Source organism: Melopsittacus undulatus, chromosome 5, assembly GCF_012275295.1.
Source record: "Melopsittacus undulatus isolate bMelUnd1 chromosome 5, bMelUnd1.mat.Z, whole genome shotgun sequence".
In the NCBI taxonomy this organism is placed as follows: domain Eukaryota; kingdom Metazoa; phylum Chordata; class Aves; order Psittaciformes; family Psittaculidae; genus Melopsittacus; species Melopsittacus undulatus.
This window is the reverse complement of record NC_047531.1, coordinates 27,380,873-27,397,159: the sequence shown is the minus strand read 5'-3', so window position 1 is coordinate 27,397,159 and position 16,287 is coordinate 27,380,873. Positions and strand designations below refer to the sequence as shown.

General features: G+C 38.9%; 1 protein-coding gene across 1 annotated transcript in view; it reads left to right on the top strand.

Moving 5' to 3' along the window:
- SLC2A13 (solute carrier family 2 member 13) overlaps nucleotides 1-16,287 on the top strand; it is a 160,863-nt gene that overhangs the window by 58,244 nt on the left and 86,332 nt on the right. Inside the window, exon 4 of the mRNA XM_005148416.3 lies at nucleotides 15,128-15,236. Coding sequence (XP_005148473.2) covers nucleotides 15,128-15,236 — 109 coding nt within the window. The remainder of the gene's footprint in view (nucleotides 1-15,127; nucleotides 15,237-16,287) is intronic.

The following is a 16,287-nucleotide window of genomic DNA, read 5'->3' as shown; positions in this document are numbered from 1 at the left end:
AGTCAGCGTGGTTCACTGTCACCTTGCACAGGAAAAGGGGGACGATGGTACTCATTTTGTATGCTGGTCATCTGAAATGGTTGCTTAAGTGTTGATGTCACTCTTCTACACAGAACCATATGTTTTTGCTGTTATTAAGTCACACTGGCTGCTTTTGAGAGCTTCTGTTTATTTGAGGCCTGTGAAGAAGTTTGTTGCGTAGGTGACATTTGTGATCATTGTCTTTGTCCACTGAAAATAGAAAAGCCTCCTGTTTTAAATCAATGGTATTGCAATGCCATCTATCAGACCTGAATAGTGAAGAAAAATACTGCTCTCAGTCACAGAACTGAGTTGCTGTTCTTTACTGAGAAAGGTCACTTGTTTAAAATATAAATTCCTATATTGCAGCACAGTGTGATGACATTTCTTTAATTTCTTCTAGATTTAATGCTTACAGGTTAGTTTACAGAGTGAATTATCTGAAAGAATCAATGTAAAAATAACTTAATTCACTCTCTCTTCTAATATAAATAGCATCACATATCACATCTTTTGAGGCATGCGCTCCCTCCCTAAACCACTATTTCTCTGTAGCTGTGGTGGCTGCTGGAGAAAGGTTTGAGCTGCATGGCGAAGGGTCTCTGGTGTTTTTGAGGTGAACACTTGGCTGTGCAGCAGCAGCCATCTGTAGAGAGCATGGAAGCAAAAGCAGTCGCCTGACTCAGCTGCGAAGCTTCCAGGCGCTGGAGCCAGATTACCCACCCTCGTGTGTCCTTTCTGAGTAAGGGCAACATGTGCTGCTCTCCTTTGCTGGTGTGTATGTGTGTTCATCCCTCTAGATCTGTTCCTCTCCCACAGGTGGCTGCTCCCCCAGCTCCTTTTGTAGAGATTGTTGTTGTTTTTCTGCATTTTGAGTGTTTTTTGCTGATACAAATGTTGCTGGGTCCTGCATCTTTGCTTCTTCTCCCTTGTCCATTGTGGATGGTGAGTTATAGCCTTGCCTCACTATTCTCATGGGAAACGTGTGCTTTCCTTTAATGGTGAGTGCTACTGGATCACTTCCATTTTCATGTATTAAAGATGCAGAATGTAGTGTGTAGTGTTCCTGCAAAATGCTCCGTTCTATCACTCAGGTTTCAGTGGATCAGCTTGTCAACCAGCTGCTACCCACAGTACACAGAGTGACCCAAGCAGAAGCAGCCACTGGCTGATGCTCCCACATTTGGACTGGAAGTGAAAAAGCCAGTATTCCTTTTCAGAGGTCTGCAGTGCACCTGGAAGTGCTATTTCTAAATGACTTGATGTGCTTAGAGTCAATGGGGGTGAGATGGATTGTATTTTTGTGGCACAAGTAAACATTTTCTCCTAAACCTCTCATCTGAGAGCAGCAAATAGTTTTCTTCAAAACTACTTCTTGGGAAGTTTGATAGGGTTTTTTTCTCTGACTAAATTACAGCTAGACTCTCAACCACAGTTTTCCGCTTCCCTTTGTCCTAATTCAGTCCTGACCTTGCTCAGCTTGTTCAAATGTGTCATGGGTTTTTTCTTAATACTGAAAAGGTTGGTTTGAAATATGAAAAACTTCAAAGCGTCTTCAGTCAGCTGCTATCAATTGAGCTCATCGTTATCTAAAGCCAATGCAAAATGCCCTTCCTGCAGTGTTTCTAAGCAACTGGCACCGACCTGTGAAGGAGGTGTGAGCCACACAGGAGCTGAGACCTTCCTGCCTGCTGCAGAACAGCCAGCAGTGATCTGCAGGGAAAGGCCAGGAAGCAGGAGATGAGAAGATGCTCCAGGTGACTGCAAGGTTGGGAAACCTGCATTGACACTTTAATTTAAATGGTCAGAAGATGTCTGTAGGTTGTCCCAAATAAAAGCTGGTGTTGTTATGGAACAGCTGAAAGTAAAGTGTTTGATGTGAAGGCTTCTTTCTGAAAGTATGAAATTTAAAATGCACTGAAATTCAAATCCTTCCCTGAAGTTGGAAGTACAAAAATGCACTCCAGTAGCATTGATAAATTAATCTCTTCGGTGTTCACATTTCCAGTGGATTAGTTACCTAAATTTGTTCCTAATGGTCAAGATTTGGTTGTTATTTGAACTGAAGTTTCTGTCAGCTTTCAGTAGCAACATGGTAAACACTTCTTCAAGCTAATTTTAAAAAACAAAAGCTAACTTATTCCACATTTCTATACCTCTCCTTGCAAATCTATTCTAAATTATAAATTGCTTTCCCCTTGTGTGTTGCTTGTTTCTAAAAATCCAGTATGCAAGAAGAGGGCATCAAACATAATCAGCTATCAGGACTTGCCTTTATTTTTCCCCTGCTCCTTCCTCAACCCCCATGATTTTTATCATTATTTACTAGTCTTGTCTCTTAAAAAGCTGTACAGTCTGGCTGAAGGGAATAGGACCTTACAATTCTGTGGAGAAAAAAAAAATATCCTACAGGAAAATAAAAAAGCCTTCTGTTTCTTGCCAAAAGCTGTTGACAGCAGTGGTAAAGGACCTGGGGTGACTCTGAGATTTTAGGGTGAACTTGCAAAACTGGTAATGAAGAGGGGGAAGAATAATAGGTAGGAAAAAGAATAAAACTCAAACCTCCAGGGAGCTGCTCCATGATTGAATACATTGTGCTAGCATTACAAAATACTGAATTAATTTTGTCCTCTATTTCTTCTAAATGAATTTTAAATAAAACCTAATATTTAATAGGAGCAGTTTATACTGCTTTTTTCCTAGTGTGGTTTTATGCAGAAACATTCTGGTTGCTGTCAGCTACTAAAAGATGCATCGAACTGCACCTGCATTAACATTTTGGCTCTGAACAGCAGCATAGTTCTGCAGTGATTCTCTTCTCGTCTCCCATCACCAACTCAGGTACTGTTTGTTCAGACTGCAAAACCGTATTAGGCCCATGGAGTAACTTCCTTCAGGGGAAATTAAACTGGAGATTCGCTCCAGGGATACATTCAATGGGCTTGGAGTCTTTTGCAGATATGAAAGTTCTAATCAATGGGAGTCTCAGGGTAGTTTCTAAAAGCCCCATGCATGGTGATGTTCTGCCTAGGGAACCAGGTTAAATCTAGTCTGACATAAAATAGCATATAGTGTACATCTAGGGACCTCTGCTTCAAACAACTTTGACCCGGTAATCCCTGCCTAGCACACTGCCTTACTTGCAAAGATGCACATGGTCATACTGCTTCTTAAACTGCATGTTACCCAGAGGAAATCAGTTTTTGTCACAAATAAGGGAGCCTCTGTGTTAAAATCTATTGTACATCATAGTGTATAAGCATGTTATTAAACCTGAAGATAATTGAGTCTGCTGGGTTATGGGTATCCTCCCCTTACCTCAGCTGAAGTTAGCACTTCTCCAGGAAGGGGTGGACTTCATAGTATTTTGTGTCCTTAAGGAAATCACTTTTCTTTGTGGTGGAACTGATCTCAAAGTTACCATGCCATGGCCAAACTTTTCTTGCAGCTTGCACTTAGGGTGTTATACTAAGTATGAATTTACACTTGAGTAATTTTTGGTAATGCAGTTGATCAGTTTGTATTTAATTGTGCTATATGCGTGCATCCAGTCAGATGGCTTTCATATCTCAGCGTTGCTCTGCAAGGTTTACTGTATTTGATCTTAAACATCTACTATTCCTTCCAGATGAGTGTTAAGTCATGCATGCATTTGTAGGCTGATACTTATAGCAAAAAAACTTGTAGAAACCAGTTTATGACTGCAAACATAGTTGACTTTTTTCTTATCCATCAATTTCTATGAAAAATCATCAATATCTAGCATATATTACCCTAGCTCTCTCCAAAGCTGAAATCATTCTCTCTGGTTGCTCAAAGTCAGCCTGAGATTGTAAGTTCATCAAAGGTGGTGTCATTTCTATATTGTAAACTTGATTCTCTATCTGCCTTATTTTTCTCCATGTGCTGTAATCAAGCAAGTCGTTCTTACGTCCACCCTCTACCTTCTGCCATGCTTGTCTGCTTGTATCTTCATCCTACCTGTGTAGGTGCAGAATACATATAGACGTAGATATATGGAGAACATACAAATATGTATAGGTGGAGAATGGAAATGAATTAGCTTCTCAGATTAGCTTCACAGCCTGCATGATCCACAGCAGTGATTTCTGTCAGTGACTGTGTCAGCTCAGTGAAAGCAGGAAATACGAGGTCAGTGAATGGAGATACTTGGAAATCCACCCTGAAACGTAAGTGGTCCAGACACTGCAGCTTTCTTCCAGCCTTGCTCATCCTCTTTTTTTTGTTTACAAGTTTCCCCCGGTCTTCCTGCCCAAGAATTTTTCCTTGTAGCCTGCATAATAGGTTGGTGACAGCTGGCAGGAGGCACAGTTGGGCAATGATGCTTTTACTGAGAAACATGAAAATATTTTCCTGGTATCCAAATAAAGATGCAGATGCTTCTTATATCTGACACTGAAAATTAACGTCATTGTTTCCTGACCCAGTCCAATGCCAAACCAGACTGTTGTAACTGATGGTATGAAGCAGTTTTGTCAATGCCTTCAGATTTGTCAGCCTCTGCACGCTGACAAATTCTAATTGGAGTAATTGCTCCCTTCCTTTTTTTTGTTGTAAACAGGAGGTAGGACTTGATACAATTTCCATGCCTTTAAGTGCTTATCCTTGAAACATCTATTTTTCATAAGAAGTTGTTTCACCTCTGGAAAAATAGCTTGTGTATGAGAGAGGATGTTCATGTCTGGGTAGAATTCTATCCCTTCTCTGAGTGACAACTGATCATTAGTGAGAAGTCTCCAGTTCGCCCTGAAACCAGGAAAGTTACCTGAAATTCCAGCTATGCTAGTGATATCTTTACCCTTAAAACTAGGAAAATCACGAGCTCCTGGGGAAACTGAAATGCTAATCAGTAACCACTAGTTGCTGACCATATACTTGCACTGGAATGCTGTGAATTGCTATATGAATTTTGCCTTGTGTCATCTTTGACTTCAGGTAGAGGACATGTGCTTCTGAAGCCCTTAGGTAAGGATTCATGTTGGTCCTAAAAATCCTAAAATTTTTCCTTAATGCAGTTTATGCTCTTACTGCCTTTATGAAAGGAATTCAGGTATTATTCTGTTTCAATAGTGTTTCAGATGAGAGTGCTTGCAGCATTTATGCAAGTCATAATGTTAAAGTTGAAACCTTAAAAATGTCAACAGGGTGGTAATGCGGATGGTTTTTCCCTAGGTATTACTTCTTAACTCCAATAGATTTGGCCTGGAACCTGAGCAGACCAGAACTATTTAAACAATTTGTTATAACAGTGTTTTCCATGTGGTCTAGCATGGATTTTCTTGTGTATTTTACATATAGAAGAATATTTATTGACTTTGCTCTACATGCCCTGATGCTTATTCTGTTTCTATCATTGCTTTTTGTCTCCCTGCAAAAATGAGCATTAGCAAATGAAATTAGGAAGAAGCTGAACATAACATGTTCCCGTGTGGCATCTTTAGGGGTACCTGGGAGAATCTGAAAGCAGTTGCTGCAGTGGATGTATTTTTAGTAGATGGTTATGCTGATTCTATTATAATAGTGATTTTCTGTTACAGGAGGATGTAGGTAGACCAAATCTAAAGAAAGGATTGTTCTGGTGCCAATCCAGCTTTTACTTACTTTTTTATTTAGATTTCATTTGTTGACTAGGGCAGGTTCTCCCTGTGTTCTTCAGTGCTGCAGGCATCTACTTTATTGTGGAGTACTTTGTTATACCTGAAACTCCAGAGTGGCTGGAACATAAAAATTCACATAGGCTATATGAGAATCCTCCAGAAACTGGAAGATTTGGAAGCTCTTATGAGCATCAGCTTTTCATAATCTCCAGTTCTTGTGCTAAAAACATTTTTTAGGATCAAAGCCCAAGAGATTGCTATCAGTTCTCTGACTTTTTATATTGTAAATTATTACCTCAGCCACTGCTAATACTTAAGCAGGTGGTTGATTTGGAATTGCTGCTCCAGCAAGCTTTGATCTGCAGTAGATCGTATATTTTGCTTGTTCTCCCTGGACCCCAGACATGAACCATGTGTCCACTACACTGTGGATTTTTGACAGTTTGGTAAAAATGGCCATGCTGTGTCAGACAAAGCCTATTTTGCCACCATTCTGCTTTGATAGTGGCCAACACATGGTGGGTCACACCTATGCTTCTGGGTTTGCACCTGACATTTTATACAGGACTTTTGCTGTCTTATTTTTGAAACAACCATGTTCTCTGCTTGCCTTCATTGTGGCACTTCTGATTTTGTGAGACTTTTTTGCATTCCCACTCCTAATCTTTTTTTTTCTTCCAGCTTGAGCAGGGTGGACTTGATTTGTTGTTTTCATCTGTAGCTAAAGCAGAGGCCTATTATGATAACAAAGGCGGAATCACACTAAACAGACTGTTAATACTAGCTTGTTGTGAATCCAGATGTAAGTACACTAATATGGTAAAATTGTATATGCATTTCAGTACCCAGGGGCCTTGTAAAAATAGTATTAGGGCTGTATGTTGGAGCCATTCCATTGATTTGATTGTTCTATTTGCCTTTCTCAATCTTCCCCCATTTCTACTGTATTCCTATTTTTTTTGACATGAGGGTGAGAAAGCAGAGGGGACTAGAACTGCATACAGCTCTTATCGATCACAGAACAGTTTGGTTTGGAAGGGACTTTTAAATCATCCAGTTTCAGCCCCCTGCCACAGGCAAGGGCACCTTCCACTAAACCAGGTTGCTCCAAGCTGTGTACAGCCTGGCCTTGAACACTGCCAGGGATGGGGCAGCCACAACTTCTCTGGGCAGCCTGTGCCAGGGCCTCACCACCCTCACAGGGAACAGTTTCTTCTTTACATACAAGCTAATCTACTCACTTTTAGTTAAAACCATTACCTCATGTCCTGTCACTACAGACCCTGATACAAAGTCTCTCCCCATCTATTTTCTAAGCCCTCTCTAATATACTGAAAGGCTGAAATAAGGTCTCCCTTATTGCTATGTCGTATTTCATACCAGTTATGTGAGTAGTCAAGTATTTTACACTCGCTGATTTCAGTATTGGTTTGTATTCTCTGTAGAAGTTATAAATTCAGGGTAAAAGCTGTCAGTACAGTGTGACTGAGAGGTTCTTGATTAATGAAGCCTAGGACTAAAATTGCAAAAAAGGGGTGGATCTGCTGCTGTCAGTAGGGAGATGGCAGAGTTTCACAGGATCTGTATATAAGGAGGCTTTTCAGTCACGCTTTAAGATAACTGTGAAAATAGTACTATTAATAAATGTTGGAAAGCCATTGAGGTTTTAATAGGATCAGAATGAAGTGCACTATCATACAGTGTCATGATTGTCTGTTAATTCCTAATATTCAATTTGATTTTTTGGGATGGGATTTTTTGGGGGATATTTTTTGACTACTGTGAGTACCAAACCTTCTTTTTCGTTATTATTGGTTGTAATAACCAGTACCAGCATAAATTTTAGAATTATGTAGGTTTCATGTAAAAATCATGGATCTCTGATGGGTGCCTAATCCAGTCCCTAATCAAATCAGGCCAAATCACATCAGGTTGTTCAGGAAGCTGCCTGCGTACCTCTTTCTATGTTTGACCACTTCCATGGATCCAAATAAACAGACTTCTCATCTGGTACAAACCTTATGCATTCCCACTTGTCTTTTGACTTGTGTCCTACCCCTGCACACCTCTGGGGGAATCTGGGTCTGTCCTATCTTTGGCCCTCTGCAGGTGGCTGTAGGTAGCAGAAATCTACCTTCTCTTAAAAAACTGAACAATCCCAATTGTTTCAGCATCTCCTTGTATATTATGAGTTCTGTCCATGTCCACCATGGTGGTTCTCCTTCAGGCTCATGAACCAAGGTGTTGTGCTGCTTGTAGCTGTGGGTCTTGCAAGTGCTGTGTAGAGGGGATAAACTACCTCCTCCTGGCAATGTGCCTGCTCCTTCTTCCAGGATGTGGTTGGCCTTCTCTGGTGAAAAACATGCTGTGGTTGAGTGACAGTGGTTGTCTTAGAGCCCTGTGTGTTTCCAATAGTAGATGGTTAATACTAAAAGGTAGCAAATTAGCTAGTACTTTTAGGTAAGGTATGCTCTTAGGCTGCAGTTCAGTGAACTGTCTGAGTGTGTATCTGATCTTCTGTCTTTAGTGGAACCCAACTTTGTGCTCAAGTTTAATAGCTTCAATATAAAATAATCAGTGTTGAAGCAGTTTCTAAAGACTGTTTTTAACTTCAAACTGGTCTGCTGTTCTGTCATCTATACACCCGTTGATGGTGCTCTCTTGTTGTTAGGAAGCCAAACTTGAAAGTCCTTTGACTTTAACATACAGTGATTTTTTGATTTTTCTTCTCTCTGATAGTTTTGGAACCCAACTGAGCTGTGCTGTAATGATCCTGATTTCAAAACAGGTTTTTCAAATGTTTAAATAAGGATCTCATCTCTAATTTAACTTTTTTCCTTTTATTTTTAACGAAGCTTTTATTGCTGATGGCGTCTGAATTTTAAATAAGTGAGTGGAATTTTTCATGTCCCTTAGATAAATGTGGGGTTTTTTTAAACTTTTGTACGGAGATGGTATAAACTAAATATGCCATTAATAAAAAAGAGTAATACACAACAAATTGCATCCATAAGTTTCTATGGAGACATGCACTGACCGCCAGGTTCCTTTCTCAGTTCTATTTCCTTTTTCTCCTCTTCCCTCCTGGGAATGTGTCCCCGTGTCGTATTCTTTTGGAGGGCAAAGACTGGAAATTTGTTTTCACTGTTAAACTACAGGCTTAGGGCATGAAACAAAGGATGGAGGGGGAAAAGTAATATCACTGAGGTAAGGTTTTTGGCAGAAAAAAACCCTAAAAAATGTAAGGCTTGAAGTGTGTTGCCCAGGAAATAAACTGCAGTGTCTGTATGATTGTTAATATAGGAACAGCTGGGAAGATCAGCTTGAGAGTAGGTTACTGACTGGGTTGGAGGGAGAAGAATCATCAGTTTTTCTGGCACTCTTTTAATTGAAAAACAACAGCAACATCACCACCAACACACAAAAAAGGAAAAAGCCCCAAAAGCACTCTTGAAACTGCCCTTACTGCACTTTTCTTTTAGGCATCTTTCCTCAACTCAAAACGAAGGCAAAAAAAGGCATTTTAATTCCAGAGAGCTAAATGCTCTGCGCTGCCCTTTGTTGCTTTATGAGAGTAGAGAGGGAAGCTCTTCATGCTGTTACAACACTTGGCTTATTTTTGTTGTCTGTGTGATGCTACATCGCCTTATCTTTCCTCACCTGCTTTCTTTAATGAGGGTCACATCACTGCTTCCTGTGTAAAGCAATTCTGGAGCAGAGCATGTGAAGAAATGTTTGTTTGCTAAAACCATACTGCAGGCTGCAGGTATGCACAAGTCCACCTTGATACCTTATTGCTTTCTTTCTAAGGTGCCTACCACAGCTAGAAGGAAAGCACAATGTGATCCTTGCTTTTCTCTGTCGCTACCCCAGTTTTCCTATCAAAGAAACAGGTCAGCCTTCATCTTCCTCGTTCCCCCACTCCAGAGGTCTGACAGTACCACTCTGGGATTCCTCTTCCACCCGCATGGACTTTTATCTGTGCTGCCTCTCAGCTCCCGCTGGCATCATCTACATACCCATTCTTCTCTGTTTGCTATCTGTTTTGTCATGGTTTCTCCAGCTTTAAAGGACTTCATTACAGTACTTCCTGTTTTCTATAAAGAACATGTCATACAGAGCCAAAATGAGCTTCTTTTATTGCTTCCCTACTTGCCACTGTTTCTTGTCCTATTCAGAGGTATTCTTAACTGCTGCTGCCTTTGTGCAAGTACTCAATCATATAGATTTTCCATCACCAAAGCTTTACATCAAAGAATGTAGTATCAAGGGAAAGAGTTTTTTTTCCTTTTCAGATAAAACTGCTTTGTTTTCAGGATTCCCAAAAGACCAGCTCAACCCCCAAAATCTTTATTCTTAGTGTTTCTGTTCTCAGTGTGTGGATTAAAAAGGTCTTTTGGAGGGACTATTTATTTGAAATATAGGTTTCCTGAGAAAAAAACCCAACCTTTCAGTTCATCTGGGCATGATAAAACTCCTTGGATTACTTAATTCTCTAGAACCAAAGTGGTTATGTCTAATTAGCTTTTATTTGCTTTTAGAGCAGGGTGTCTTATTATACCATTGGATGTGTTTGGTGTGGGAAACTTAAAACCTCTGAGTTACTAAGCAAGCTGACAGTCTTTTCTCATTCTTGGCTGACTGGGGGCTATGCATAAATAAAACCCACACACCAAAAAAAAAACCAACAATCCAAACAAGCAAACAGAAATGAAATCAAGCAAGCAACCTTCTTTTGAGCTTTCTCAGAGGATTAGAGAACTATATGAGGTAGGAAGTTTTCTCCCCTAGTAGGAGTGATTCTCCCAGTGTTACTGGCAACGTTGTGAGCCAGGTACTTAAGTAAAATTGTTCTATATCTTCTTAGGATAAATATTGCAGTTTTGATCTTGTGATTTGGTAAATTTTACAGAAAGGAAAAATGAATGCAGTTGATATTTTTAGAAAATATTCATGTCATAGTCCAGGACAGAAGGGGTATTTGCTTTAGTGTGTCATTTATATGCAGAAAATAAGCTAGCTCTAAAGGCTTTAGAGGAGCAGTTTTAGGTGGAAGAATGTTCTGCAGATGATGCAGAGAAAGCTGGACTGGAAGCTGTCTTTTTGTAAGGAAAGGCAAAATAGAAAAGATTCCAGTATCTGTTTTCTGTTATCCATATCACCAGCTCGAAGTTTCTTTTTTTTTGGTCCAATTTCTAACTGTAGACTGGTTCTTTGAAGATCTAGCTGGATGGAAAAGGGAGTGTTGACTGGCATTAGGACAAGAACAGGTCCGAGAAACTAATCTGAAGGTTGAGCTTAATTGATGCTAAACTGATTAGTGACTGCCTTGTTGCTTGGCTAAGCCTGCCTTTTTGGAAACTATCCTCTACAGCAAGAGCACAAAATGCTGGCAGGAGTCCTACATAGTTTTAAGCTGTTGCTACAAGCTGTTACCTAGATTAGCTGGCAAAAGAATGTTTGAACCTGCAAATGGCTTTGGCAGAGCCTGGTCTCTAACCATAGTTTGCTGGCTGTGAAATTTTGCCAGGTATTGTACTAATAATTTGAGGAAAGGGGGATCATGAGGTTTCCAGGCACCAGCTGTTTGCCTGCATTTGCTGGCAGATTTTTAGGTTGCTTTTATGTCTATCTACAATATTTTTATTTCCCTGGAAATATATAGAGTAGATTTTCATAAGGAGATGTGGAGACACCATCAATACCCATTCTTCTGCTTTTTTAGCTTTCATTATATAATTTCCTTTCAGAACTAGGGCTTGTTTTGTTGTTTTTGTAAAGTTTCTCTATCTTGTAGTTGGCAGTGGATCACACCCAGCCTCTTTTGATTGCCTTACAATCTGTTTTACATACAGAGGAAAATTAAAGTGCCTTACAGGTGATTCACAGTTTCTAAACCTAATTTTCTTATGGGTTGTAACAAGAATAACAGCTAAAATAGAGGAAGCTGGCGTCACAAGTTTCATATAACACTCTTAAAACATTCGGAAAGCACCACTCACTTTTCAGAAGCAATGATTTGACAAGAACAGCTCCTCTGCCCCTGTTAGCTCAGTGTAAGCTGCTAAGGGTTTTTTGGATGTAAAGCCAGACTTCCAAATCCTATTTTTGCCCTTTAATTAGAAGGGTGAATGTCTGGTTAGGTAGACAGTTTAGATCAGGCTAAGAAAATGCCAGTTATACCACAGCAATCCACTTCATGATCACCACTTCATGTAATGTCACCTTGTACAGCAGCAGTATCCTTATTTTTTTTTTACTCTTTATATATTGCTGCCATTTTGTACTCCTAGAGCAAGCTTCAGTTGCCCTTTACTGTCACATATTTTGAACCCTTGTAAACATATGCATTAAGGAAATTTACTTCAGATAAAGTAATTATCTGAAACCACAGCACAGAAAGTCCAACCAAATCTTGTCTCCTTAAATTAATCATGACATTATGATTATGGGTCTCATCCTTCTGACTTCATTTTAATTCATAGATTAGAAGAGGGAAAGCAAACATCTTGGTGGCTTCTGAAGTTCAAATGGAGTCGTTCAACTGCAGGAATGTTTCTAAATCTCCTGTCTGAAGAGAAAACAACAGCAATTAAGGCTGAATTATCATAAGCAAAAAACTACCGGCTTCTGGAGACAAATATCTCGTTTATTTTCCATCCTAAAAATTGTCTAATGTTATTTTCTTTGTGTTGCATCTTTTGCCTCATCTGTTTCCCTCTGGTTCTGTGAGCAATTAAGTTGCTCCATTTTTAAAGATTTCAGGTTTTAAAAGACTTATTGGTTTGTGCCTTTTTAATCTATTGTAATAACCAACAGCAGACTTAATGGTTATCAGAAACGCCTGAAGTACAGTTTCAGTGTTCAGAAGACTTATTTTCAGAAGAAAAATGTATGTAATTCATACATATGTATATAATTTTAGTTTTGACACATTCTCTGTTGATAACAAACATGTTTTGCTTAGAGTTGTTTATTTGTTTGCTGTGTTCATATATTACAGCCTGTATAAAGGCTGTAATATATGAACACAGCAGAAGATGGAAGGCAGGATTGATGGTAGGAAAATTGAAAAAAAATAATGTAGTCAGGTTGAGGGCTAGATGGTTTTAATAAAAAGTTTCACACTCATTTTCTGCTTTAAAAACAGCCACCTCACAGTCAGAGTCCTTTGGGTTTTTTAGTGGAGTTTGTAAAGCTCCTTTAATATAGAGATTAACGATTTTTTTCTATTTTTTTTTGTTCAGTTTATTGGTTTGTAAACCTGAGGGCTGTGAATCTTATGAAAGAATATCCATTAATTTTGTGTATGCCTGTTGATATGTGCGGTTGCCATGGTACAGATTTAAACTTAAATCTCTGACTTGAGCCATTATTGTGATTTTTAGCATAATTTTTTTCTGATACAATTAATCAGAAGTCTGAAAAATTCTAAGTACGTACTGCATTGAGCTGACTGGATGCTCTAAAGGTCTAAAGTAAAGGTCTGAACTTTACTACATGGTCTAAACATTTCTGCAGTATCCCACTTCAGGCGTACAAACTGATTTTGTGATGAAGTTTTGTTGAGGATTCATGACTCCCTTTGAGAGGCAAGCATTGTCTGGGAGCAGCTGCTTTAATTTCTAGCTATTCATTTTAATGCCTTTTTTCCAATTGTTTTGTACAATGCTCTATTGTGAGTAGAGTTTTATATAACTTTCATCAAATAGCTGAGTGGCTCAGGAATTGTTAGAAATCTTGTATCAGTTCCTCAGGACATTTCTGCTTGCTTTCCTAATAGCTTCTCCTGTAGCGTTCCAGCTTATTCAAGGAGCATAGTCATTGATGGTGGACTTGAAGGTCTAGGTTGGCTGTAAGGTCCTTTGGAGATAAAGATGCATTTTGAACTCCATTAAGTGTTCATAATGATAGATGCTGCAGGATCAATTGCCAGAGAAAGAGTTTTAAGCCCAACTCCTCCATGCTCAGGTGTGATGCCAAGTGTGGAAACCAGAGGGCTGTTATGTGTGAATAAAGGCTCATAGTTGCATTTGTTAGAAGTGTGTCTGAGCTCCGAAGTGCTCCAAACCGGCAGTGAGTGCTGGTTTGTTGTTTTTCCACTTTGCCAGTTTGGCTGCTGAACCCTCTGATATACTTGTCTACCCAGCAATGCCATGTGTCTTGCTTGAAAATATATTACCAGATAGATAGATTGACTCTATTTATCTGTCACTTGATTTTCTCAAAGGCATTTGGAAGGTAGTGATGTGGCTGTATAAGACAGGTGGGGATGTACTGTCTGAATGTACAATTGGAAAATTTGTCAGGCTTCATTCTGCTGTTATTAATAAAGATGCAAAGCTCAATGATGATACAGTTGGGGTATGAATTCAAAATGGTTTTTATGTAACTAAGTTTTGCTTTAGGTAGGTCTAATTATTTTTCAATTAAGAAAATATTATCAAACCCCCCTTCTTGAGTCTGTTCAGAGATTATCATCTTTCTGATGTTTAAACTCTTTGCATGTAGATTGTTCTTTGCTAGCAGGCCCATACGAGGTTTTATACTGAATCAATACATTTAATATTTTCTGTATGTTCAGGAAAGACTTTGAAAATGTAAAAATCTCCTCTTCATCTCCTTTTGTTCAACTATTTTGACCTGTAGCTATTGTGATCTGTGTTTGGTGTTCTGAGTGGGTATAGTAGATGTGGTAAGATGTATAAAACAGAATTTTTCACCAGACTGTGTTTGCCCCAAATACCACTTTGGACAGAAAGAAATTTAAGTAAATAATGATGTCAAGTATTTTAAAGATTTGCCTGATATATTACTTAAAAAAAAACCAAACAAATTAACAGGGAACAAAACTTTCTCTGCCAGAAAGTTTTGCTTTTCTCTTCATTGAGAAACCATTTTCTGCTTTTCTGAATACAGCCTCATACCATTGCTACTAAAAGTATGAAAAAAATCAAATCATTTGTGCTCTCTCTGCTGGCTTTACAGCTGTGCAGACTAGATCTACCCCATGCCTTCAAAATACCCACACTTGCAGTTGATTTGTGGAAATTGGGTCTTTGGGGGACTAGGGAGAGCACTCTATCTGCAAGATCCAGATCTGAGCAGTGGGTCACAGCATTTCTGAAATAACCTTTCAATAACTCTGAGAGTTTTTAAGAAAGGAAACAGCAATGATATTCTGTGATAACTTTGAGTACCTTCAAGTGCAGCAGATGTGCAATCTGTTAGTATGATATAGGAGAGTTATACACTGTGTACAAAAGAGTTTCATTTCTTTTTGCCTGGGCTTCCTGAAAATCATCTTTTTAGTACCATGCAGAAAAGCAGAAGTGAAATGATTGAGTTGTTCAGAAATAATTGTAATAATCCAAGTGTGTTTGAAACTAAGGTGCAAAGCCTGTTTTAGCTGGGAACATTGTCTTGAGAGCGATCACTTAAGAACTATCACATATTTTTTGTTGTGTGTGTTTTGTTTTGTTTTTAAGCTGGACCTGTGATCTGCAGAATGCTAACATACCCTCCAACTCGAAGAGCCTTAATTGTGGGTTGTGGTCTGCAGATGTTTCAACAACTGTCAGGGATTAACACCATCATGTATGTATTTACTGCTTGCTTATCTTTATAAAGTATTAGAAAAAGACAGACCAGTAGCAGTTGTAGATGGGCTTCTGGAGAGAACCTGAAATGTGAAAAATGGAGTGTGAGAGCTGGAATGCTGGTTTGAAATCTAGATATTGGTGTATTTGGTGTCTCAGAAAATTGGTACAAGGGGGTGTTAGCGTGAGGGCAAATATTTGCATAGAGATGAGAATGAAAATTGTACTCTTGGAAATACCTTATTGTATGTTAGGGTTTACAATCAAAGCTATGTATGTCACGACAAGAAAGTACACTTGTGGTTTGAATTTGTGTGTAAATAGATCAAAATACAGTGAGCGTTAGACTGTTGACCATGATAGAACATTATTGTGAAGTGCTAAAAGAGGTAAGATGCTGAGGGAAGAAACATTTCTTGTTATTACATGGTTGTTACGTGTATGAGGACTCAGTAAAGGTAGAAGTGAAGAATAGTATATTGGGTTTTGTGATAAGCTGTCAGCTCATAAGAGGAGTAGCTCTTGACAAATATGTAGTGTACAAGACCTGTCTTGAGGTGAAATTACTGTTGAGCTCTCCTACAAGAGTAGCTATAATGAATAAGATATCCTTATTGTTTTAAGACCAAGTGTAAAATACATTGCAGTAACATCTAATAGAGAGAATTGCACCTAAGGGAGCAAGCTTGTTAAGAAATTGTTTAAAGGAACACCTGAAAGTATAAAGCTTTTAGTGGTATCAAGAGCTACTGTATTAAATGGTAAATATCTGCCATCTATCACAAGGAGTGAAAAAAAAAACCCAAACTCACAATTATTAAACTGCAAAGGAGGGAAGTCTGTAACAGGTGAAGAGAGACTTCATAAAGTAGAAACTGTGGCCAGATATGGAAAACATTTGGATGCAAAACTGCAAAGTCATGTCAAAACCAGAAGACAGGCACATAAAGAGCTTTGAGAAACTATTCAGGCACATCAGAAGCAACAGACCTAATAATCTCCAGGCCCAATATGGATCAAGGCATGAGAACACTAGCAGAAAATGAATC